The sequence below is a fragment of the Nothobranchius furzeri genome, chromosome 2 (assembly GCF_043380555.1).
Source record: "Nothobranchius furzeri strain GRZ-AD chromosome 2, NfurGRZ-RIMD1, whole genome shotgun sequence".
NCBI lineage: Eukaryota > Metazoa > Chordata > Actinopteri > Cyprinodontiformes > Nothobranchiidae > Nothobranchius > Nothobranchius furzeri.
The window spans coordinates 47945061-47965737 of record NC_091742.1 but is presented as its reverse complement, the minus strand read 5'-3'; the positions used below and the strand labels follow the sequence as shown (position 1 = coordinate 47965737).

The 20677-nt window shown below is 43.5% G+C and overlaps 2 protein-coding genes and 1 long non-coding RNA gene across 8 annotated transcripts in view; 1 reads left to right on the top strand and 2 right to left on the bottom strand.

Annotated features, from left to right (window-relative positions):
* The window catches only part of LOC107372665 (uncharacterized), a 66334-nt gene extending 51094 nt beyond the window's left edge, over nt 1-15240 (bottom strand). Inside the window, exons 1-12 of one of the 6 annotated variants that reach the window (XR_011517017.1) lie at nt 14903-15186; nt 14063-14425; nt 10073-10195; nt 9785-10002; nt 9596-9700; nt 9407-9511; nt 9299-9331; nt 8319-9226; nt 8115-8206; nt 7723-8034; nt 7416-7628; nt 6982-7333 (exon numbers count right to left, since the gene is read on the bottom strand). Coding sequence is in view for 2 of the 6 variants with exons in the window: in XM_070546118.1 (XP_070402219.1) it covers nt 14063-14425; nt 14903-15074 (535 nt within the window). In the remaining 4 variants the exon portion in view is untranslated. Of the gene's footprint in view, nt 1-6981; nt 7334-7415; nt 7629-7722; nt 8035-8114; nt 9227-9298; nt 9332-9406; nt 9512-9595; nt 9701-9784; nt 10003-10072; nt 10196-14062; nt 14426-14902 lie in introns of those variants that run through there. The other 5 variants (XR_011517019.1, XR_011517016.1, XR_011517018.1 and 2 more) reach the window with 5 other exon arrangements.
* Nucleotides 2554-4770, bottom strand: LOC139066303 (uncharacterized). Its single transcript, XM_070548744.1, has 3 exons — nt 4577-4770; nt 4272-4341; nt 2554-3656 (listed from the first exon to the last, which is right to left on the bottom strand). Exons 1-3 carry the CDS (start codon nt 4768-4770, stop codon nt 2730-2732), a joined length of 1191 nt encoding a protein of 396 aa, XP_070404845.1. The 3' UTR covers nt 2554-2729.
* Nucleotides 15241-16741: 1501 nt separating the features above from the next.
* On the top strand, nt 16742-17693 carry LOC139066379 (uncharacterized). Its single transcript, XR_011519274.1, has 3 exons — nt 16742-16998; nt 17076-17454; nt 17538-17693. It is a non-coding gene; the product is annotated as an uncharacterized lncRNA (long non-coding RNA).
* The last annotated feature ends 2984 nt before the right edge of the window (nt 17694-20677 follow it).

Here is a 20677-nt window from a genome sequence, read left to right as displayed (position 1 = left end):
TTTACTGGAAGATGGTCCACTTAACGCACGGGTGTAGACTACATATTAATGACAAATTAATGAAAATTAAACTGTGAGTTTTTACTTCATATTTTATGTAACGTGAGGAAGTGTGGGTTTTCTGTCACAAAGGTGGTGTTGGACTCAGCTGTGTCAAAGCTGGGTCGCTGAGAACTTTCACCCACAGATTAAGACCTGAACGCCAGCGAGTCTGGGAGGAAACCATAACATCTGCCACCTGCGGTACCAGAAGAAGGAGTTCTCATGGACAAGTGGTCATAACAAGTCAAAACATAAAGTTTAAACTTCCTTTTCTTGTTTTGAATGTTAAAAGTTTAATCATCAATTTGCTCATTATAAATGTGTTTTAATCAAATGAATGACTATTATGCTTTGGGGTAATTATAAGAGATTTAATGAATCCATAATTAGATAATGTTGAGAGTGTTTGTTGCTGACCTTCACACACACTCAAGCACACACACCCACACACAGATTCTCACAGTTAAACTCCAAAACACATTTGCTGACGCACACGTTTGCTTTGAGAAGAGAAAGGTTTTTGGTAAGTTTCAGTCTTATGATTTCAGTTCGTGTTGGACAACGAAAGAGAGTGGACCTGAAAACCAAAGGGGGGGCAGAGCCGGTTGGCTCGTTCTTCCCCCCTTTCACGCTGTTCCTGCCAAGCCAGGCAGAATAGCTGAATCGCGACTTCTAACGCAGACTCATTACCGAGTCTTTTGATTTCTGAGTGAATTAACTTAAGAAAGCGCATCGACAAAACGCTCTACCATCCACGTGTACCGAGGGCAACTCTGGACCGGTTCGCGGCGCATCTTTGTCTTCTTTGCCAGCCAAGGTGCCCTGGATGAAACATCCTAAGGTGACGTCCCGGGTCCAACAGAGGGTCCGATTTTCGGTGAGGCAAAACACGACAGATAGCGTTTTGATGCATCTTTTCCAACTAAACCTAAGTTTATTCAAACCATCACTTTTCACTCAGACACCTGTTTCTTCCTGAAGCAAAATCAGATACACACACGCATTCATCTCACCTCATGTTCAATTCTCACGACACTTTGCACACCCACGCATCCATAATCACATCATATCACTCTCAATCTTCATTCACCGACAGAAGGTCTATTTGAGCAAGAACAGTATATCAACTGTTAAAGATTGTCCCACAAAGTTGCCAATGTTGATTTTTATTTCCTGTTTGTCAATTTCAAAATCATTAGTTTAATTTGAAGAATTAAAACTTTTAATTGTCAAACTGGTTTCCTCATTGAACTGAAACACAGACACACAGATATTATCGTCAGTTTATCGATGAAAACAACCTTTGAGTCTTCTTAACAATATAACTGAGTAAAGACAGTTTCTCCTTACAATATAACTGAGCCAGTCAATATTTTCTTTACAAATATGGCTGAGCCAGCCAAATTTCTTTACATTTATGAATAAAAATGACGGGGGAAAACATTTATGACGTCTTTTTAAACTAAATTTTCTAGCGCGACCTGCCTGCTTCACTTAAGTCACTGCTTATTAAGGTCCGTCCAGAATTACCATGGGAAACGGGTAATAATGGCTCTTTGATGGGAACAGGCTGCCGACCCCTGGATAAGATCTGAGCTGGTAAAACAAAAATCCTCATCAGCAGGCGTTTTTGAAAGTGGGGGGGGACACAGCTGCCAATCACAAATTTTGCCGGGGACATGTCCCCGGCGTCCCCGGTTAAAATGACGCCTATGGTTAATAGACTACATAGAAATTATTTTTTTTAAAAGAAAGAAATCTCAGTGTACCTTTAACAGAGCTTTAGAATTAGTGTATGTGTTCAATGAGTGGGTGACACATTTTTTTGAGTGCAGTGGTCTCTGGTAAGATTGAATACCTCGTAAATGGTTCTCAGGGGGAACAAATATACTGTTGCACCATTTCTCAGACCTAAAATTTTCCCACATCACAGCTGAGCTTCAGACGGCAGGTTTGAGCCTAATTTCGTGATATGTGGACATCTAGCAATGCAACTCCACCACTGACTTGCAACATGGATATTTTATCTCTAAAAATACATGAACCTGGATGACCTTCTGCTGTGAGGTGTAGTTGCTAATGCTGACAGTTAGCTTAAACTAGCCGAAACGTTCACTGCTGATTACCGGACGTTAAAACAACAACAGTCTTCCCTGTCGTGAATCAAGATCGTCGAGTCCATGAATGCTAATTCACAGTGTGACATAGATCTGTGAGGCTTTTCAAATACATGAGTTTCTTCTTCTATTTTCTATCAGAAGCTAATGCAGGAGAAATGTGTAAGAGACTATTTTCATGTTCAGCCTGCATGAAAAACTCAGAGTGATCAATTATAATTACAAAAAAAAAACCTTATTATTGTTTTTAGTCAGTCAACCACACCTTAAACTTAGGGTTTAAATATAAACAGAGTCCACAATTAGACATAAAAAGCAATTTTGCCTTTTTTTATACTTTTTCCATCAACGCTCATCCTTAAGATATTTCTGTACATGTGTCACACTGGGCTAGTTTATGCCTAAGGTATATGTGATTAAATGTAGTCAAAATCTCATTTCTTCTCAACTTTAGGGAAAAAAAACACACACACACTTTAATGTATACAAACTCAAGTGTGAATTTTCACATGAAAAGTTAAAGAAAATATCTGGTTGAATCTCATACAAACCAAACTTGGAAAATACTTTTCACTTGTGCTGAGTTCTCATGTGATAAAACAAGTTACTACTGACAGTAAAACATTTACCACAAGTTTTACATGGATATGGCTTCTCACCTGTGTGAGTTCTCATATGTGTAGTCAAGTTACTACTGTCAGTAAAACATTTACCACAAGTTTTACATGGATATGGTTTCTCACCTGTGTGAGTTCTCATGTGATAAATCAAGCCACTACTGGCAGTAAAACATTTACCACAAGTGTTACATGGATATGGCTTCTCACCTGTGTGAGTCCTCATGTGTGTAGTCAAGTTGCCACTGTCAGTAAAACATTTACCACAAGTGTTACATGGATATGGCTTCTCACCTGTGTGAGTTCTCATGTGACGACATAAAAAACACTTGTGACTGAAAGATTTTCCACAGAGCTTACAATAAAATGGCCTCTCACCTATGTGAGCCCTCTTGTGCTTTTTTAGTGTCTGAACATCTACATTGTCCCTGTGATCTTCGCTTCGCAGACGTCTTTTATTACGTGTCAGTTCTTCATTGCTGTTTGATTCTGAGTTTTCTTTCCTGCATCCATCCTGATCTTGGTTCTCTGCTTCTATAGAATTCTGACTCAAGGGTTGGTTCCTGTTGGGTTCTGGATCATGGCAGTCTGTTTCGTTAGAAGGAGAAGTCTCTACGAAGGTTACATGTTTTTGCTTCAAAAGGAACTGCCCTTCATGCTGATGGATATATAGTTCTGGCTGGTCCTCTGTGAACAGTGGATGTTCTGGTTCCTCCTGGTCCAAACTGGAGGTTGACTCTTGGTCAGAGAGCTGCTGGTCAGTCAGAACCTCTTCTTTTTCCCAGATATGATACTGTGGAAGTTCTGGACAGGTAAAAAGAAAAATGTTGAGTAATGTGGCAATTAAAAATGTTCCAATGAAGGCAGAAAGTTCAGGGCTCTAGAATGGGATGATTCTGGTCACAAATGTGACTCAATTTCTCAATGGTGCACCTAAATATCTACACTCAGGTTGCACCAGACGAATAGTTAGAGAGATGCTGGTCTGTCAGAACCTTCTACTTTTCCCAGAAAATAAGCTTTGGGAGCTCTGGACAGGTTAAAATAAAACTGGAAAACGTTGAGTGACATAACAATTACAAAAAGAATATATATACACACCACTTTGTTGTAATCATCTGATGCATCTAAAATGCATCTCAATAATTCAAATTTTGATCTCAATTACGATCTGGGTTTTAAATTATGATTAAAACTGAATGAGCCAAATATTAGCTCCTCCCTCATGCTTACTCTTGCGCTGCTCTGAGTGGCAAATCAAGCGCAGCTCTCACAGCTCCAACCGCTTTCCATTTTAGTGCGAGCTGCAAACACGTCTCAAACAAGTGAGAAGACGTGAGGAATGCTTCGCAGAAGATGTTTGGAGAGAGGATAATGGATGCAAAAAGAAAGATGTTCGTGGAAAATAGTTAAAACGAATTCGGTGATGTGGAAACATCACGGGTTCGAGGAGTCAGACGTGGATCAAGTAACAATGGTGTGTAAACTTTGCTACGCTGTCGTAGCTGCACCACAGAGCAAAATTACAAATGTAGTCAATAATTTGAAGACTGCTCACAAAGTGTCTTATGATCAGGCAATGAAGGAGTATAGAGGAAAAAAAACCTCTCAACTCCTGCTGCATCCTCACAAACCTTAATTCATGCTACCCTGTACAACGCGAACTGAAATCCCACCAGCTCCCAGAGAGTCAGAGTAACTCAGACTGGGGCAGATCGGCCCGACTAGTTTCCACAGGCATGGTTCGGTATTTTTCCTGTACTTTCTCCCCTATTTTTAGTCCATGCTCCATTGAGGTACCTGGCAAGGCAGAGTTGGGCCAATATCGTGATTCTGGATGCTGATTGGCTAGGGGACGGAGTTACTGGTTTCTCTAGAGTTTTGCCCCCCACCACCCCCGCGCTTTTCAGGACGCACCGACAGGGGGCAGCAACCCCAAACACAGACGAACAACTGTACAGCAACTGCTGACAAAATTTCCTGGAGCCGCCCATGCCTCTCGCATGCTAATAACTCCACCCCGCGAGAATTCTATTCGAGCCAATCAGCACTGAGATAAACCACGCTTTGAGAGAAGTCTTAATCTCACCTTGACTCCTGCTCGTTTAACCCTTTTCCTCCAATGTTTTCCCGGGATCAGATAAACATCACTGGTAGGTAGGAATCAGCGTTTGGCTCCGGGCCAGCACGCTGCTCACGTAAACAAACATGGAGGTAATCATTCGGTGCATCTTGGGCGATTGCGGACAAACGGAAGGACAAGAGTCTGGTAGACGGTAGCCGGGACACTACCAAAGAGGATCGCGGACCATAGACTGTACATATACTGGACAAACGGATTCCATTGGCTTCAATAACACGTTTGTTGTCTATAATGGGAGGTGGCCACCACCGCCATTTTGACCGTGTCACAGGTTCCGTCCAGCCCAGACAATTCCATAAAAGGGAAGAGAGGAGGCGCTGAGGGTGTGGCTGTAAGGCTGGGCTCGAGTGACGACACCCAGGCGAACTAGCTACGAGCTAACCTGAAGCTAACCCTGGCTAACCCAAAGCTAAAGCGGAGGTGGGAGCCGAGCTAACGGATGTAGCCACCTAGCTTCAACCCAACCGGAGCTAACTGGAACACCCATCGACCTGAACCTTACACGGAGTTTAGGTGGAGGTTTTCTGCGCCTGTTCGTGAGAAGTACCTGTATTAAAAAAGTTTTAAATCGGTAAGTTTATAATTTATTTCCGTAATGAAAACATTTTGCTTTGAGCAAGTTTTCAGTACAGTTTTTTTCGGCGCTATCACTCCTGAGTCGCACCAGCCATTAAATGTATCATGAATAAGAGAAAATATATTTAAGTCGTATTTTGGGGGGACATTTTATTATCTTTCTTACAAAATCTGAGACCAAGCGTTTCACATTGCAACACAAGCACCGGTAACCATAACAGAATGAACAACAGCGAGCAGAGGAGAGGATGGCGGTGTTTCAAACCCTCCCGGCCGGCGAGGAGAGCTCATTCCTGGGCTGGAGCCGGCCCTCAGCACCCCGCCACAGGCTCTAACAGATGCTGGCGGTGTTTGAAACCCTCCCAGCGGGACAGGGGAACTCATTCTTGTGTGGGTCGGAGTCGGCCCGCAGCAGCGCGGTGTAGCCTACATATTTTGTTATATAAGTCGCTCCGGAGTATAAGTAGCAGGACCTGCCAGAAAATGTAAAAAAGTGCGAGTTATAGTCCGGAAAATATTGCAGTTATTAGTATTCGAGCTAAATTAGCAGCGTAAATACATTTCATATATTTCCAAAATGTTATACTTGTTTGTATCTTGTACAGCCAACTAGTCTTTATTCTGGACTCAGTACAATTTACCAAAAGTAAAGAGACATTCTACAGATGAAGTAAGCACAAGATAACTTACTGGAAGACACGGAATTATCATCAGAACCAGAACAAGAGAGCCTGATAACAGTCGTGAAAATAACAGTTAAAAAGTATGTATGTATAATAGAAATAAAAATATATTAGAATTAGTGTAACTCACTGTGATCCAAACAATAAATCAGCCATAGCTGATTAGTAAATATGACATGAGGTCTGGGAGTTTTTAATTTTAATTTTTTTGTTAGATCTGTTTAAATGTCACCATGGCAGCCTGTGTGTCTCCAACATCAGCTACACAAAGCAGCAAGTGTAAGTTTCACATACCTGTCTCACCACTTCATGTATGGTTTTGTACTTTAAACAATTGACAAACCTGTTATTTTTTCTCCATAGCCATTTGGATCATTGGAGACAGCTGAGTGAGGCGTGGTGCCCAGAGAGCTGCAGAGACAACCTTGGCCTCCCTGACGTCTGTGTCTCCTGGTTCGGTTGGGGCGGACCATCGACATACATACATGTGCCGACACTTTGCGCCCTGTTTTATAAACTGTAGTGTTAAAAATAAATGTTTTTGCTCAATTACTGGAATTTCTTTGATTAAGACAAAAGTGAGGAATAATCATTTACAAGTTATTTGTACAACAGGCCCATTTTAAATCCCAACAGTTTCTTAGCAGACAATAGAAATGTGTTCTTTACTAACTTTACTTGGTTTAAAACTCTTACTAAAATAGTGCCGTATTGCAAAACCCAATCATACTTGTTATGTATACATTAGCTTTGTAGATATTTTTTACAGATATATATTTGTGTGCAACAAATCCAAACTTAAATAATTTGTCATTCTTTATTGAAAAACAACAAAATACAGTTATACAGAAGTGTGGGAAAATGATAATGTGCAAGTATTGCTATTTAAATGTAATCCTATTTATCTTTAAAAAGAAAAACTCTAAAAATGTCCTGTACAGCATCATGACAGAAGAATGGTGGTCTGTCTGTCAGAATGTGCTGAACAGATTTGCTCTTTGAAGAGGAGTGTCATGTTTGGAGGAAGGTACTTAACCCAAGACATGCAGAATACAACACTGACCAAAAACTGATGGAAAAAATGATTTATTTATAAGGAGGAACTTAAGGTGCACAGATAAGTCTGTGGTTGGAACTGCAACAACAGCTCAGCGTCTGGAGGAGGGAGGACACAGGTGAGCTTAGGTTCTGGTTTCAAAATCCATTGTAGGCAGGCAGAGGTGTTCAGCAGACTTACTGTGGTGGGTGTATGTGTTGGCTGGAGGAGGGAGAGGTAGAGAGCCGGGGGAAGCGCAGGAGAGGGAGCAGAGGTGGAGAGAAGCGGGGCGTCCTGGTGGATGGGGCAACGGGTGAGATGAGAGGTGGGTTATGGAGGGTGGTGATAAGGTCCGTGTGTTGAATATCCAAATCCTGGAGTAGAGGTCAGTATCCAATGAGGTCGACAGGAATCCTGAAGAATGGTAAATCCAATATAAGAGCAAAAACACTACGAAATAACATTAATCCTAGGAACACTAGAGGTAACACGAGTGGCTGGTTACTACCAAAACTGAGGCAATCTTCTGGCGTCAAATTGTGTCCTCCATCCACCATAAATAGGAAAGCACCCCGCTGATCGCTGATCAGGAACGGCTGGGGTGGAGTCACCAGAACCATGAAGAACGTGTCTCCAGAGACAACTCGGGTCCTGGTACCGATCAGGAAAGCGGACCTTATCACCCAGAGCTGCCAGGTCACGCTCAAAGCCTTCATGTTCACGCTGCAGAGCCTGAACGCTGGCCAGGTCGTGGCCGTAGTTGTCTGTGTTCAGGGCCTGGTTCTTCTCCTCGATCCACTCTTTGGTCTCATCAGCGTCTCTGAGAAGACATCAGAACTCCGTCTGAGTGTGGGTCCAAACTCTACTGACCCGTAAGCGGCGCATAAGTGTGCGGGGTACCTGTGGAAGCGCTACACCTCATGGGCGCTGCCCAGCATGTTGCTCCGGTCTTCAGCCAGCTGTTGCAGCGAGCGCCAGCGGTTGTTCAGCTCCTGGAGAGAAACCAAACCCAGTGAGATGAAGGTGGACGCCAGCGGGCTGGACGCCGGACGAGGAAACCTGGAGACGGATCGCTCAGACAGGAAGGGAAGAGCTTCCTCTTACCTTGATGGAATTAAAGTTAGCCGTCGTCTGAACGCCCAACCGTACGGTCTGAGGTCAAAGGTCACAGGAAACACACACCAGTCAGCAGTCATACAGATGCATAAAGATAACTGTAGCCATGGCAACCAGCTGACATGTCCCCACTTTCACCAGCACCTGGTGCCTGCCGGGTCACCTGAATTCCTGTGTGATTTCAGCACGGTCGGCCGTGACTGCGGCCATCAGAGGTGACCTCTGATCAGCTGAATGAACTCACCTTCTAGGGTGACGCCGTGTTACCCCGGGTTTCCACGGGAGCCGTCAGCAGCACGTTACTGCAGCAGCACGTCTTGCTCGCCTAAGCTGCTGCTTGGCCCTTCCCACGAGACGCGAAGCAGCAGGGGAGCAGCTGTCACCGACCGAGCACGAAGTCACTCGAGTGACTTCGTCAGTAAACACAACAACAAGCAGGAGAAAACTACAACATGGTTTGTGTTTTATGTTCTGTCCGTTTTATAATCGCCAATACGGACCTGAAAAACAAAGGAGACCGCTAGCTAGGTGATAACTTCTCACGGGGACGCACAGTTAGTAACCTTTTTTAAAAGTAAAGCAACCGGAAGGCAGTACGTTCTTTATTCTGAAAATCTCGGTAGCTTCTCTCAATTTCCGCGTCCGATTTCCTGTCTTTCCTTCCCCAAAAATGTCGAACTTGACCCGTTTCAGAGGCGTCGCGCGTAGAAAATAGAACCGGCGCGTAAGGGCCGCGACATGCTGCTCCTGAGACGTGGCCGACTCGCGCTGCTGACGGCTCCGGTGGAAAAGGTTCTGTTGACCACAGCGGTTCCTATCAGCAGCTATGACGTGCTGCTGCAGTAACGTGCTGCTGACGGCTCCTGTGGAAAGCCGGGGTTAGAGACGGCTTCATCCTGTAAACAAACAAATGAGTGGTAACAAAAACACCACGTCTGGTTCTGGTGGAGGCGGAGGACAACATGCACCTTTCCAGGAGCAGAACCCAGATGTTCTTGTTGCTACAAACAGAGACGAGCAGAGTTAACAAACCAGGAAGTGAGAGGGACCAGCTGCTGCAGACAGGTGACGCTCACCTGAGCCTGAACCATAGGAGCCTCCTCAGCCATCAGACCTTCTGACTCCAGTTCAGATGCCACCTTGTTGATGTCCCTCAGGCGGGACTCGTTGGCCTTCAGGTCCTGCAGGACAAAAGCACCTGCTGATTATCACCTGAGCTGATCTGACAGCTGCTGCTGGAAGACGGAGAGGAGGAAAAGTCCGACCTTCTGGAAGTCGTCAAACTTCTTCTGCAAGACCTCGACCTGCTCCAGGTCCGACCCGTCTCTCCATCCTCATTCAGCTAAAGACGCGAGTTCAAGTAAAACAACCTAAAGTCACACAAACACAAAGCAGGTGTGGAGATGTTCGCTCTGAGCTGGAGGTCGTTCCTCGGCTGTGAAGGGCACACGAACCTTGTTGGTGCTGTTGAGCAGCGTGAGGATGTCGCCCTTCTTCATGGTGACCTCTCCAGGACTCTTCTCCTGGTAGTCGTACAGAGCCAGAACCAGCTCCTTCCCGGTCTCATCGTCAGTTGGAGCCACTTGTTGCTGTTGGGTTAACAGGTCTGGTGTTAGAACGTGGTGGATAAGAATGTTCTGACGGGCCGAGGGTTCTGAACCAGCGAAGTGACCTGGACCCAAACAAAGTGAGCCAGAACCTGCAGACACCTCAGAAACATGTCAGGACCAGACCTGCTCTACCTTCCTCCATTATGGTCTCTCCTTTCTGGGTGACAGCCTTGATGCGAGGTTCATGACCTGTGATCTCAGCCTGCAGAGCCTGGTGCTTCTTCAGCAGGTTCTGGACACCAATCAGGTCCTTCCCTGAGGACACATGTTAGAGTTCAGCATTATGCAGTAGACAGACCAGTTTAACCCAGGGGTTTCTTTCTTCTACAATCTGCTCTTTAACTGTATTATTTCCTGCTATTTCAGCTGTTTACTTTATTTTTTCTCTAAGTGTTTTTCTCCCCAGAAGAAGCTACAATGATGTTCTGCTGAGCTGTGGTGGCCTCATGGAGGGGGCCATCATCTAGCACACTGCTGCTAACCACTTAATCATTCTCCCTCTCCTGATAATAACATTTTACTTTCTTTGATGTTGGATGTACTACTGCTAGTTTACCCGTTTAATTATAGATTCACTAGGATAAATACAATAAAATTTATCTCTCGCCAAATAGAATATTTACTAAGAAATCACAATGTAACGTGTGTGTGTGTGTGTGTGTGTGTGTGTGTAAAAGCCATGTGTAGTGTTTATTTATAAAGCATATGTTGTTGGATTTTATCCAGAATCGAGACTTTGAAAATATATTGTTTAATTACAGTTTGATTTATTTGACATCTGTATAATGTTTATTATTTTGTTTTTTCCCCCTAAATGCCTAACGTTTGAGTTTAACATGAATATCAGTCATTCATCCCAATACATGAAGTTACACATTTTAAATTTTAATAGGGGAAGACTGCAGGAGGGAGCGGTAAAATCATAGACTGTACATACTTGCTACCCGCCGGCTGTGATCACAAGCGACAACATATTAGTTCCCGCTGCTTCTTCGGTAAACAGCGCCAACAAAAACAAAGAAACTTGGGATCTTGTCGGCGTGGCGGTGGGATTTAAGGGAAACGCTGTATGCCCTATAGACTTCTCACCGAGCTGCAGTATTTCTCCAGTCAGATCTGTCTCTGAGAGCTCCACGAGCGGTCAGCCCGCGCAGAAACTAGCCGCCGCACCGGTCAGGCTGCCTGGCCTGACCGCTGGGGATTACCGGATGGAAGAATGGACACAGGTGTCACTCCAAGCCTGCTGGAGATTTTAAGGGTTCAGATGAAAACACCCTACCACTCAGGCTGCTTACACATCGATATTAAGTTGTCGCTGTTGCGCTCACGCCATAATACAGTATTAGATGCGGTTAAAGTCAGACATGAAAAACTCCACGAGCGGTCAGACCACGCAGCAGCTAGGCGCAGCAAGTAGGCGCCGGATCGGTCAGGCTGCCCGGCCTGACCGCTGGGGATTACCGGGTGGAAGAATGGACACAGAAGTCTCCCTCTTAGCGCTCCGTCATATTTCAACCCATTTTGATCTTTTACCATATTACCCATCTAAATATGCCCTATTAATTATTTTACCGTATTTTACATTTAAATTTCATGGTTAAACAGTAAATGCTACATGTTAAACTGATGGTTAGCTAGCTACTTCGGTAAACTCAGCTAGTTTAAAGGCAGCAGTGACATAAAATACGAATATAGATTTTAACTTACCGAAAAAAATGAAGTGGAGACTCCTTGGACGCTCTATTAGTGCAATTAATACCACTGCAAGTCATTTTGTCCAACAATTGCACCAATAATATCCAAAACAGAATTCACAAGCACAGAGACTCAAAATCCCGAAACAGTTTCCAGGAGAGACCGAGGCTGTACTGAGGCCTTTCCACGGAGCTAGCTCTGTGGTCACGTGGGTCTGAGGCGGCGGTCACGTGTGTCGGATGCTCATTAATTATACAGAATTTTAGGCTTTCAATACACTTAAACAGAAGAGTGAGAAAAAAATTCACCCCCCTCAGAGTTGTCATGAGTATAAACTAGATAATTTAGACAAAAAACATGTTTTGGCACCAGGCTGTAAACATGTTTATTTCTGCTGTGAAATCGGCATTTTCAACATGGGAGTCAATGAGGATTTGCTCGCTTCTGGCACCAGCCCCCAGCGGATGAGGGTGGAACTGCAATTTTTCTTACTTCCGGGTTGGGACCATTTTCTGAGCGGCATTGTGGGGGCTTGTCGCGGACAGAAGCAAGGCGACAAGGAGAAGGTAAGTAGAGAAAAGTTTGAAAACGTGGTCGGTGACCGCGGCTAATCCAAGCACAGGCACCATCCCGCTACCGACCCGGATATGGGAAAGGGAGATTAGAATGCTAATTGAGTAATAAGTATAATCTGATCTCATATTTTTTAAATGATGACATCAAACGGACAAAAAATAAGTAGTTATTGGAAAATTCTGGTATTTTAAAGACAAAGGGGAAAAATGTAAACAAACAACATGATTACAAAATAACAAATTTTAGACACAAACTGATGACATTATTTTCCTGATATAGAGGGTTTAGTTAGTTAACACGTAAAAAAAAACACCACGATAATAATGAAAACCATGATAACTTTGGTCACAATAACCGCGAGGTTACATTTTCACACCGTGACAACTATTATGTTCCAGTCAGATCAGTGGACTCAGTGGTCTCCTTCAAAAAGCAGCTGAAGACTCACTTGTTCAAGCTGACTTTTGTATGACCTTCTTCACCACTCTCTCTTTATTCTGCTCTCCCCACCTATTCCACCTTCCTCAGGATCCACCGATTTCCCTCTTTCCTATTCACTCTCTCTCTTTCTTAACATTTTTTCTTTTAAATTGCAATTGCTTATTTTTGCTCATTTTACATATATTTTTAAACATTTTCTAAATGCTTTTTTATATTGCGGCACCAGCGTTAGATCCAAACTTAAAATATAGTCAGAATTCTAAAATTAACTCTAAAGTTAACGGGTAACCAGTGCAGAGACGTTAGAACAGGAGTGATGTGAGCTCTTCCGTTTGCTGGTGTAACAGATAAAAATGTGAATTTCACCATAAGTGATGTGCAGTGATTGTTTGCGTTTTTGGAGCCGCCTACTGGTGGGTCCTTCAGGCGCACTCACGGCCCCTCCCACCAAAGCAGTACTGAAAGCTGGTGGAGGTAGGTGTACTGTGAAGCCACTCTGCACTTAACTTCTGTTTAAGTCATTTTAACCTTTAGTTAATATATCAATAGGACCTGTTACAGATATATAAGTGTTGTTAGAGCGTATTTTGAAAAAGGTTAGCTGTGGTTGCATTAAATTAATAACTTTATAGATGAGATTCACTCTGGTTAGCATGCTAAGCTAATGGAGACTAGCTTTTCAGTCCTTTAGTAATGTTTGTTGTTTCTTTTTGCCCTGAACAGACCGTTGTATGCAGTTGCAGCGCGCACACACACTGATGAACTATTAAGTGCTTGTTTTTATATCAGGTAGGTTCACATGTGTTTGGTAAAAATATAATTTGTAAATGTTTTACCGTTACACACCTACTGATGTCAGTTAACTGTTTCAACTGTTAGCGGCTACGCTGTTAAGTCATTGTTATTACTATGAACTATTTTATATGTTTTATCAGAAAAGAAAATATGTACTGCTTTGAAATGCAAGTTGGTAAATTAATATATTGCTGTTATTATTAAATATCACTATACGATCACATGTAAGAAAAAAAAGAAAAGCAATAATGAAAGCTTGTGGAGACCGTTGTATGCAGTTGCAACGCACACACACTGATGAACTATTGTGTGCTTGTTTTTATATCAGGTCCTGCCAGTAAAAAGCTTTGAAGAGCAGTCCTGTGTCTGTGGCCTGATTGTACATGTGTGGTGATTTGATGCAACAAAAAGAAAAACTCCAGTTACCCTGGACGGACAAGGAGAGACGTTTACACTCCAGTTAGGAGCCTCGCTGCAGATTTGCCTTCTATTTGACTAAAGTCGTCAAATAAAAGGCAGCCCTAAAATAAAGCAGATTTGCCTAAAATGAGCAGTTTCAAGAAGTCCCTTATTGTGACATCACAGTAAGGAAAACAAACGTAGCACCCCCCTCACCTGTTGACCCCGGAGCAGCAGCAGCTCTGATCTCAGCCTCAGGAAACAATGACAAAACGAGTTGGTGTCTGTCTGGTTCTGCTTCATCGTGGTCTCTTTCCTCACCAGCAGGAGTCACTAGGGAGGTCACCGTCTCCTGCTTCAGTACACACTGCCCTTCATCCTGACTGATGCAGAGCTCCTCTTGTTTTACAATCTGGAAAGGTTCTGGCTCATCATGCTCCACTTTCATCTGTGGAGGTTCTGGTCCCTCCTGTAAAGGTTCTGCTTGTTCCTGCTCCAAACTGGAGGTCCTCTCCTGGTTCCAGAGCTGCTGGTCAGTCAGAACCTCCTCATCTGTCCTGACATAATGCAGTGGGAGTTCTGGACAGACAAACAGACCAAACAAAAAGCTGAGTCATATGACAATAAGAAAGCACACTTCACTTGAACCATCTGATGCATCTGAAGATGTTTTAGAAAACAATGAACTCTTAACCTGTGTGTGTGTGTGTGTGTGTGTGTGTGTGTGTGTGTGTGTGTGTGTGTGTGACTGGACTCAGCATCTATCAGACTGACTCGTTTAACAAGTCTCTGATTGTAGAACATCAGCTGGAAACGTTCACCAAGTCTTTAAAGTTTGTCTCTTTTAAACTGATTTAGTGGAGTTCCTGAAAATGAAAACGTCCTAAAATCCCTGAAATGTTATTGATTTGTTTCTCTAAGGTGGAACAAAGTTTACCGCAGACTGATTTCAGCTCAGTTGTGTTAAAAAGCTTCAGAACAGCAAACGGATCCAAGCAGACTGTCCTGAGATTGTGTCCTCAGTAAAACCACATGAGTCCCGCTGCTGTTTCATACCTATTCTGTGTAAGTTGATCTGTGGTTTCCAGCTGATCTCCAGCAGTCTGCGCTGACGATCGATCTCTTCCTCGTAGCGGACGATGGTTTTTTCAAACTCGGAGAAGATTTCTGCAGCAGCAGCAGTTAGCCGCTCTCTGATCACCTCTCTCAGAGACTGAGCTGAAGACATTGTTGCTGCAGAGCCTCAGAGATTCCCCCCACACACCAGACCAGCAAGCTAGCGCTGGTAGCTAACAACAAGCTAACTCTGATAGCAGCTTCCGGTTATGTGGCAGCGTGAAGGCGCGTTAGCGCCACCTACTGGACTGGAGTTGGACCAGCAACAACAAGGAAGAGATGAGGGTGTGGATCACAGGTTCAGGTCAAAAGGTGACAGAATGAGACTTATAACAGTGGAAAGAGAAACAGTTGAAGATCTGAGGGAAACGATCAACAGAGCAGATTTAGCTGGAATCACACAGCTGCAGGTTTTTAGGGACAAAGAGAAAACTGATCCATCTGTTACTGGAATTCAACAATCAGTTCTCTGGAGGAACAAATGATTTCATCCCTCCTGATGTTCTTAGTTCAGTTCAGTTTATTTATAAACTGTTAGATGGGAAGAGAGACTAGAAAGGATGTGAAGCTGTTTTCACTCAAGGGCGGACGATAGCCATGAAATATCAGGGTCAGTGTTTAATGCCACCATTAGTTCCGTTTTACACACTCCAGCTACTTTGTCCCCTCTCTTGAGAAGGGTCTGGCTGCGGCCGCTGTGGAGCTCCACAGAAACTGGAAATACGTGACCTCCACAGTAGCTGGAAGCACGTGACCACCACAATGGCAATAAACACATGGATACCGCGGACGTCTTGCAAAGGATGGGACAGTCTTTCTTAAATAAACTCGCCGTTAGTGATTTCATAATTCTGGTTTTCTTACAGTGATCATGTTGCCACTTTTTTTTGCGTTACAACAACAATACTTCTTATTTAATTTTTTTTTCCCATCGTGCTCCATGGCAGAGGAACACACAGATATGCTTTTTCCTGGGCCTGGTTTAAGTAAGAGAGTTGGATTAACGGCTTCTGTGGGAGAGAAGAAGAAAAAACACGTTTTGCATTAGAGTATGATTTATTGTTGGCGTCAGAGATGCAAAATAACGAATACTTCAATACTGTAGAAGTAGAATTTTCTGGTATCTTTACTGTTGTACTTTTTTGTGCCTACTGTATACTTCTTTATACTTCTACTTCTCACATTTTAGCACGCATGTCTGTACTTTGTAATCCGTACATTTGTAAATCAGCCCCCCGCACGCGTGCTTTGGATGCAAGATTACTTCAGGATTTTGTACATAAATTATATTTTATACCCTGTAATTCTTACTTCCACTTGACTAAAAAGTCCAGTCAATGCTTCTACTTTTATTTGACTATTTTTAAACAGAGGTATCTAAACTGTAGTAAGGAACGTGTGCACTTTTGACACCTTAGGTTAGCGTCAACACCGTACATTTCGTCACAAACAGATTTATATATTTATGAATACTTGTATTCGTTATTCTATTCTGTACAGCTTTTTTATTGCCCAGATTTTAGTTAGCCCTTGTTCAATTGACTGTTATATATCAATAGAAACATATCTCACAAATGAAAGTGTCTTGTAAAATGTTTGTTTTTTTCAAGAATTTTCCTCCCAAATCTATTACATGCTAACTGTAATGTGTTATTTCTGCTAAAACCTGAACTTAAATGTGTAGATGCTGTTTATCTGTTTTTCTCTCTGTTTTAGATGCACATATCAATCTGGAATTTGGGCTTAAAGCCAGAATTGCAGGAATGCAACACGTGCTGCAGAGGACTCTTTCACTTCCCTCTGTGCCCCACTTCCAGCCCTACTGTCAGGGCAAAGATTGAGGAGCATCTAAGTGTGCATATGAAAAATGCTTTGCATTTCAACGGTATGTTTGTATTAAATATACTTTATAGTTATAAATATGCACTTTTTAAGCACTTCTGCAGTATCTTTGTTGACTTAAAAGTTGCTGTTGACATTGTACAGTTCAGTGGTAGTTATGGACTTACACAGAAAAGGGGTGTTCAAGTTAGCAGGTAAGTTTAAAGTACATTTGTGTTCATAGTTCATTGTGTACATTATGTGCATGTTCTTATGAGTCAATTTATTATAGTGAGTGACCTCAAAGCCCCGGAAGACTTCAATGGTGAACATGACATTGAAGGTTTTTGGAACTCTGTTCACCTGGAAATGATAAGCTGTGGGTTTTTTCCAAGTGAGTGATGGCAAAAACTTATTGAAAGTCATTCAGTGTTTTAAAGTAATTTAGATTGTAATTAAAAAACATGCCATTTTCTGTAGGCGGCGCGAAGAATCCATTTTCAGTTCCACCAAGTTACACGTCCTGGGCACCATGGATCGGGAATGAAACTCGAACAAGTGACATTGTGCTTAACACAGAGTTTCAAAAAGTAGGAATAAGCTCTTCACATGAAGCAAAGCTTAGCGGTGTCACAGAAGACCGTCTGTTGGATGAACTCGCAAAACAAAAGGTAACATTGCTTTTATGTTTTCAGAATATGTGACATAAAGTTCAGGGGTTGTTCCATTTACATTTTTCCCTAATTACTGTCAGGTTGGAGTGGTAAGAAAATTGTGTAAAGCATGCAACATCGACTCCAAAGGCTCCCGCTTTGATCTCATCACCAGACAGAGGGAGAAGATGAAGAGCAGGCAGACATATGATAAGGTGTTTCAAAGCATATGGGGTGCCTCTGGTAAGCATCACTTAGCGATTATTAGAAGTAGCATTAAAATATGTCATTACAATCACAAACAACTTTATCAATCTTAGGTGTGTTCTTGCTGTGTCTTTCTAATTCCATTCTTTCGTTCTTTTTTAAACACAGAAACAGTTTTGTTTACCTGTTTGTAGCTACAGTTTCGCCGACGGCTGCCGGCTTCTTCAGGCTGACGCTGATGGTGGCGCGTCACTTCCTTCTCCGTTTATCTGCGGGCAGCAGAGGACGTTGTCGCCCTCTACTGCCCGCTCGCATGTATTGACAACCTGTGCGATATCTTTGCTGATGCGAGGCCACCACACCGACATTTTTGCTCTGGCTCTGCACTTTGTTAACCCTTGATGTCCCTCGTGAATGCGGTTCAAAACGTCGGGCCTCAGAGCTGCAGGGATGACTAGTCTGTCCTGATACAATACTAGTCCATCAACCTCTGAGAGTTGTGATCGTGCTGGAAAATAGCCATGCAATGCAAGATGTAGTGAGTGTTTTGGTGACCAACCCTTGTGTATGAGGCTGATGACTCTTGTTAACTCCTCATCCTGTTGTGTTGCTGATCTGATTTCTTCCAGCCTTTGTGGCGACGCCGGTGCATTTGACAGAATAGATTGTAGATAAACTTGTACCTCTTTGCACGTGCTGTCGATGCTGTCATCCGAGTTGTTCAGCGGGTTCCTAGAGAGGGCGTCCGCGATGACCATTTGTTTGCCCGGCACGTGCTCTGCCACCACCTGAAACCTCAGAAGACGCATTAGTAGTCTTTGCACTCTGGGTGGAGCCTTGTCCAAGTCGTATATGTTTATCAAAGGAACTAATGGTTTGTGATCTGTTTGCAGCCGAAAACTGTCCATGCCTTGAACATAACGTGCAAACCTCTCACAGGCCCACACCCCAGCTAAACACTCTTTTTCTATTTGTGAGTATCTCTTCTCTGTGTCTGTTAGTGTGCGGGAACAGAAAGCTACAGGCTTTAACTTGTCCTCATGAACCTGCAGTAATGTCGCTCCTAAGCCAAAACTGCTGGCATCTGCACTGACAACAGTCTCACGGTTTGGGTCGTAGTACACAAGTGCTGGTGCTGACACAAGCATGGCCTTTACCTCTCTGAAAGCTTGTTCTTGTGCATGGTCCCAAATCCATCTGTTGTCTTTCTTGAGCAGCTCAGTGATCGCATGCAGCTTGGATGAGAGATCTGGAATAAACCGGCCCACATAATTGATGAGGCCCAGCACCTGGCGAAGTTCTTCCACATTTGTAGGGCTTGGCATGTTGGTGATGGCCTTGACTTTGTCTGGGTCTGGTCTCATTCCCTCAGCACTGATGATGTGTCCAAAGTATCGTATTTCTGGCTTGGCAAAATGGCACTTTTGCTTGTTCAGTTTAAGCCCACTTGCTTTGATTGTTTTCAGGACTCTGCTCAGACGTTCATTGTGTTCTTCTTTTGATGCTCCAAAAACCAGTATATCATCCATCACTACCACTACTCCATCATGGCCGCTCAGTAGTTCTGACATCAGTCTCTGAAAAATTTCGGGTGCGGACGTAATCCCAAAGGGTAGACGCTTGAAGCAGAACCTTCCCAATGGCGTGATGAAAGTAGTAAGTTTTCTGCTACTCTCTTCCAAAGGGATCTGCCAAAACCCACACGACGCGTCCAATGTTGAGAATATTTTGGCTCCTGCGAGCTTGGGGGCTATATCCTCCAGAGTAGGTAGCATGTACCTTTCACGTTTGACTGCACTGTTTAAACGTTTTAGGTCGACACATATCCTGACTCTTTCCCTGTTTTTCTTTTCAACAGGTACCATCGGGGCACACCAATCAGTGGGTTCTGTGACCTCCTCAATTATTCCACTTTCAAGCATGCGCTTTATCTCAGCTTCAACTTTAGGCAAAAGGGGAAAGGGTACTCTTCTTGGTGTTGTTAGAGAATAGGGATCAGGATTAGCTTTCAGTTCAATTTTCACTGGGTCACATTTGAGCAGACCAACATCCCCAAAAACATCCTCCAACAGTTCTGTGTTTAAGCCGTTGACACGTTTGACTAGACCCATCTTCCTTGCTACGCTCCCACTTAAAAGATTGTGTGCATAGGGTCCGGTGATAACTGTAATCCAAAAGTTGTATTTCTGCCCTTTATGCTGGCTTGAGGCCAAGAACTTCCCTGTACAGTGCACCTTTCCTCCTGGGCTTGTGATGTAAGGTGGTTTTCTCTGTGTGACCAGGCGGGGGCAGTGTTGTAGCTTGTGAAATTCACTCTGTGACATAACCGTGATGTCGGTGTCTATTTTGAACTCTACGGTGCTGCCGTTCACAGGTAAGTTTATCAGCCACTCTTCATCTCTGCTAAACTGCTCAATGACGTCTTTACCTATGGCTCCCAGGAAAAACTGGTCATCCGTGTCCATTTCTCTGGGCACAGTTGACACTTCTTTCAGTGTTTTTGTAAAACATGCCACGTCCGACTCTGTTGCACCTTCTGCATCTTTTGTTTCTAGCAGGACATGGCTGCATTTTTCCATGTTGCAGTTTACATCGCGTGCAGCTCGTAGTGCTCCGCTCCCAGTCCTCAGCTCTCCCTCGCTGGCTGTATGCAGCTGCCTTCCTGTCATGAGGCTGCCGTCCGCCTTGGTTAACTGCATCCAACGCACAGTTAGCTCGCATGCTATTGTCTTGCTGTTTTATCTGTTCATTCTGTCTAGCTATTTGGATCGCTTTTTCTAGTGTGAGGTTAGCTTCTAGCTGTAGTTTCTGAGATACCTCGCTGTCTGATATGCCAATCACTATTCTGTCTCTGATTTGTTCGTCTTTCATGCCTCCAAATTCACAGTACTGAGCCAGTTCGTATAAACTTCTCATGAACGCCTCTACTGATTTGTCCGGCTTCTGGACTCGCTTGTAAAACACGCCCGGTCATGAATCACATTTCGTTTCGGTACAAAATGGTCACTGAACTTTTGCATTACTTTGGAGTAAT

Bases quoted from the DNA above. Each gene is read 5' to 3' on its own strand.
- LOC139066303 (XM_070548744.1), bottom strand. From the start codon at position 4,770: ATGGGCGGCTCCAGGAAATTTTGTCAGCAGTTGCTGTACAGTTGTTCG. The intron at 4,342-4,576 runs GTACCTCAATGG...CCTGATCATAAG, and splicing joins GCCCAACTCTGCCTTGCCAG to ACACTTTGTGAGCAGTCTTC. The intron at 3,657-4,271 runs GTAGCAAAGTTT...ATCCCATTCTAG, and splicing joins TGTGGTGCAGCTACGACAGC to AGCCCTGAACTTTCTGCCTT.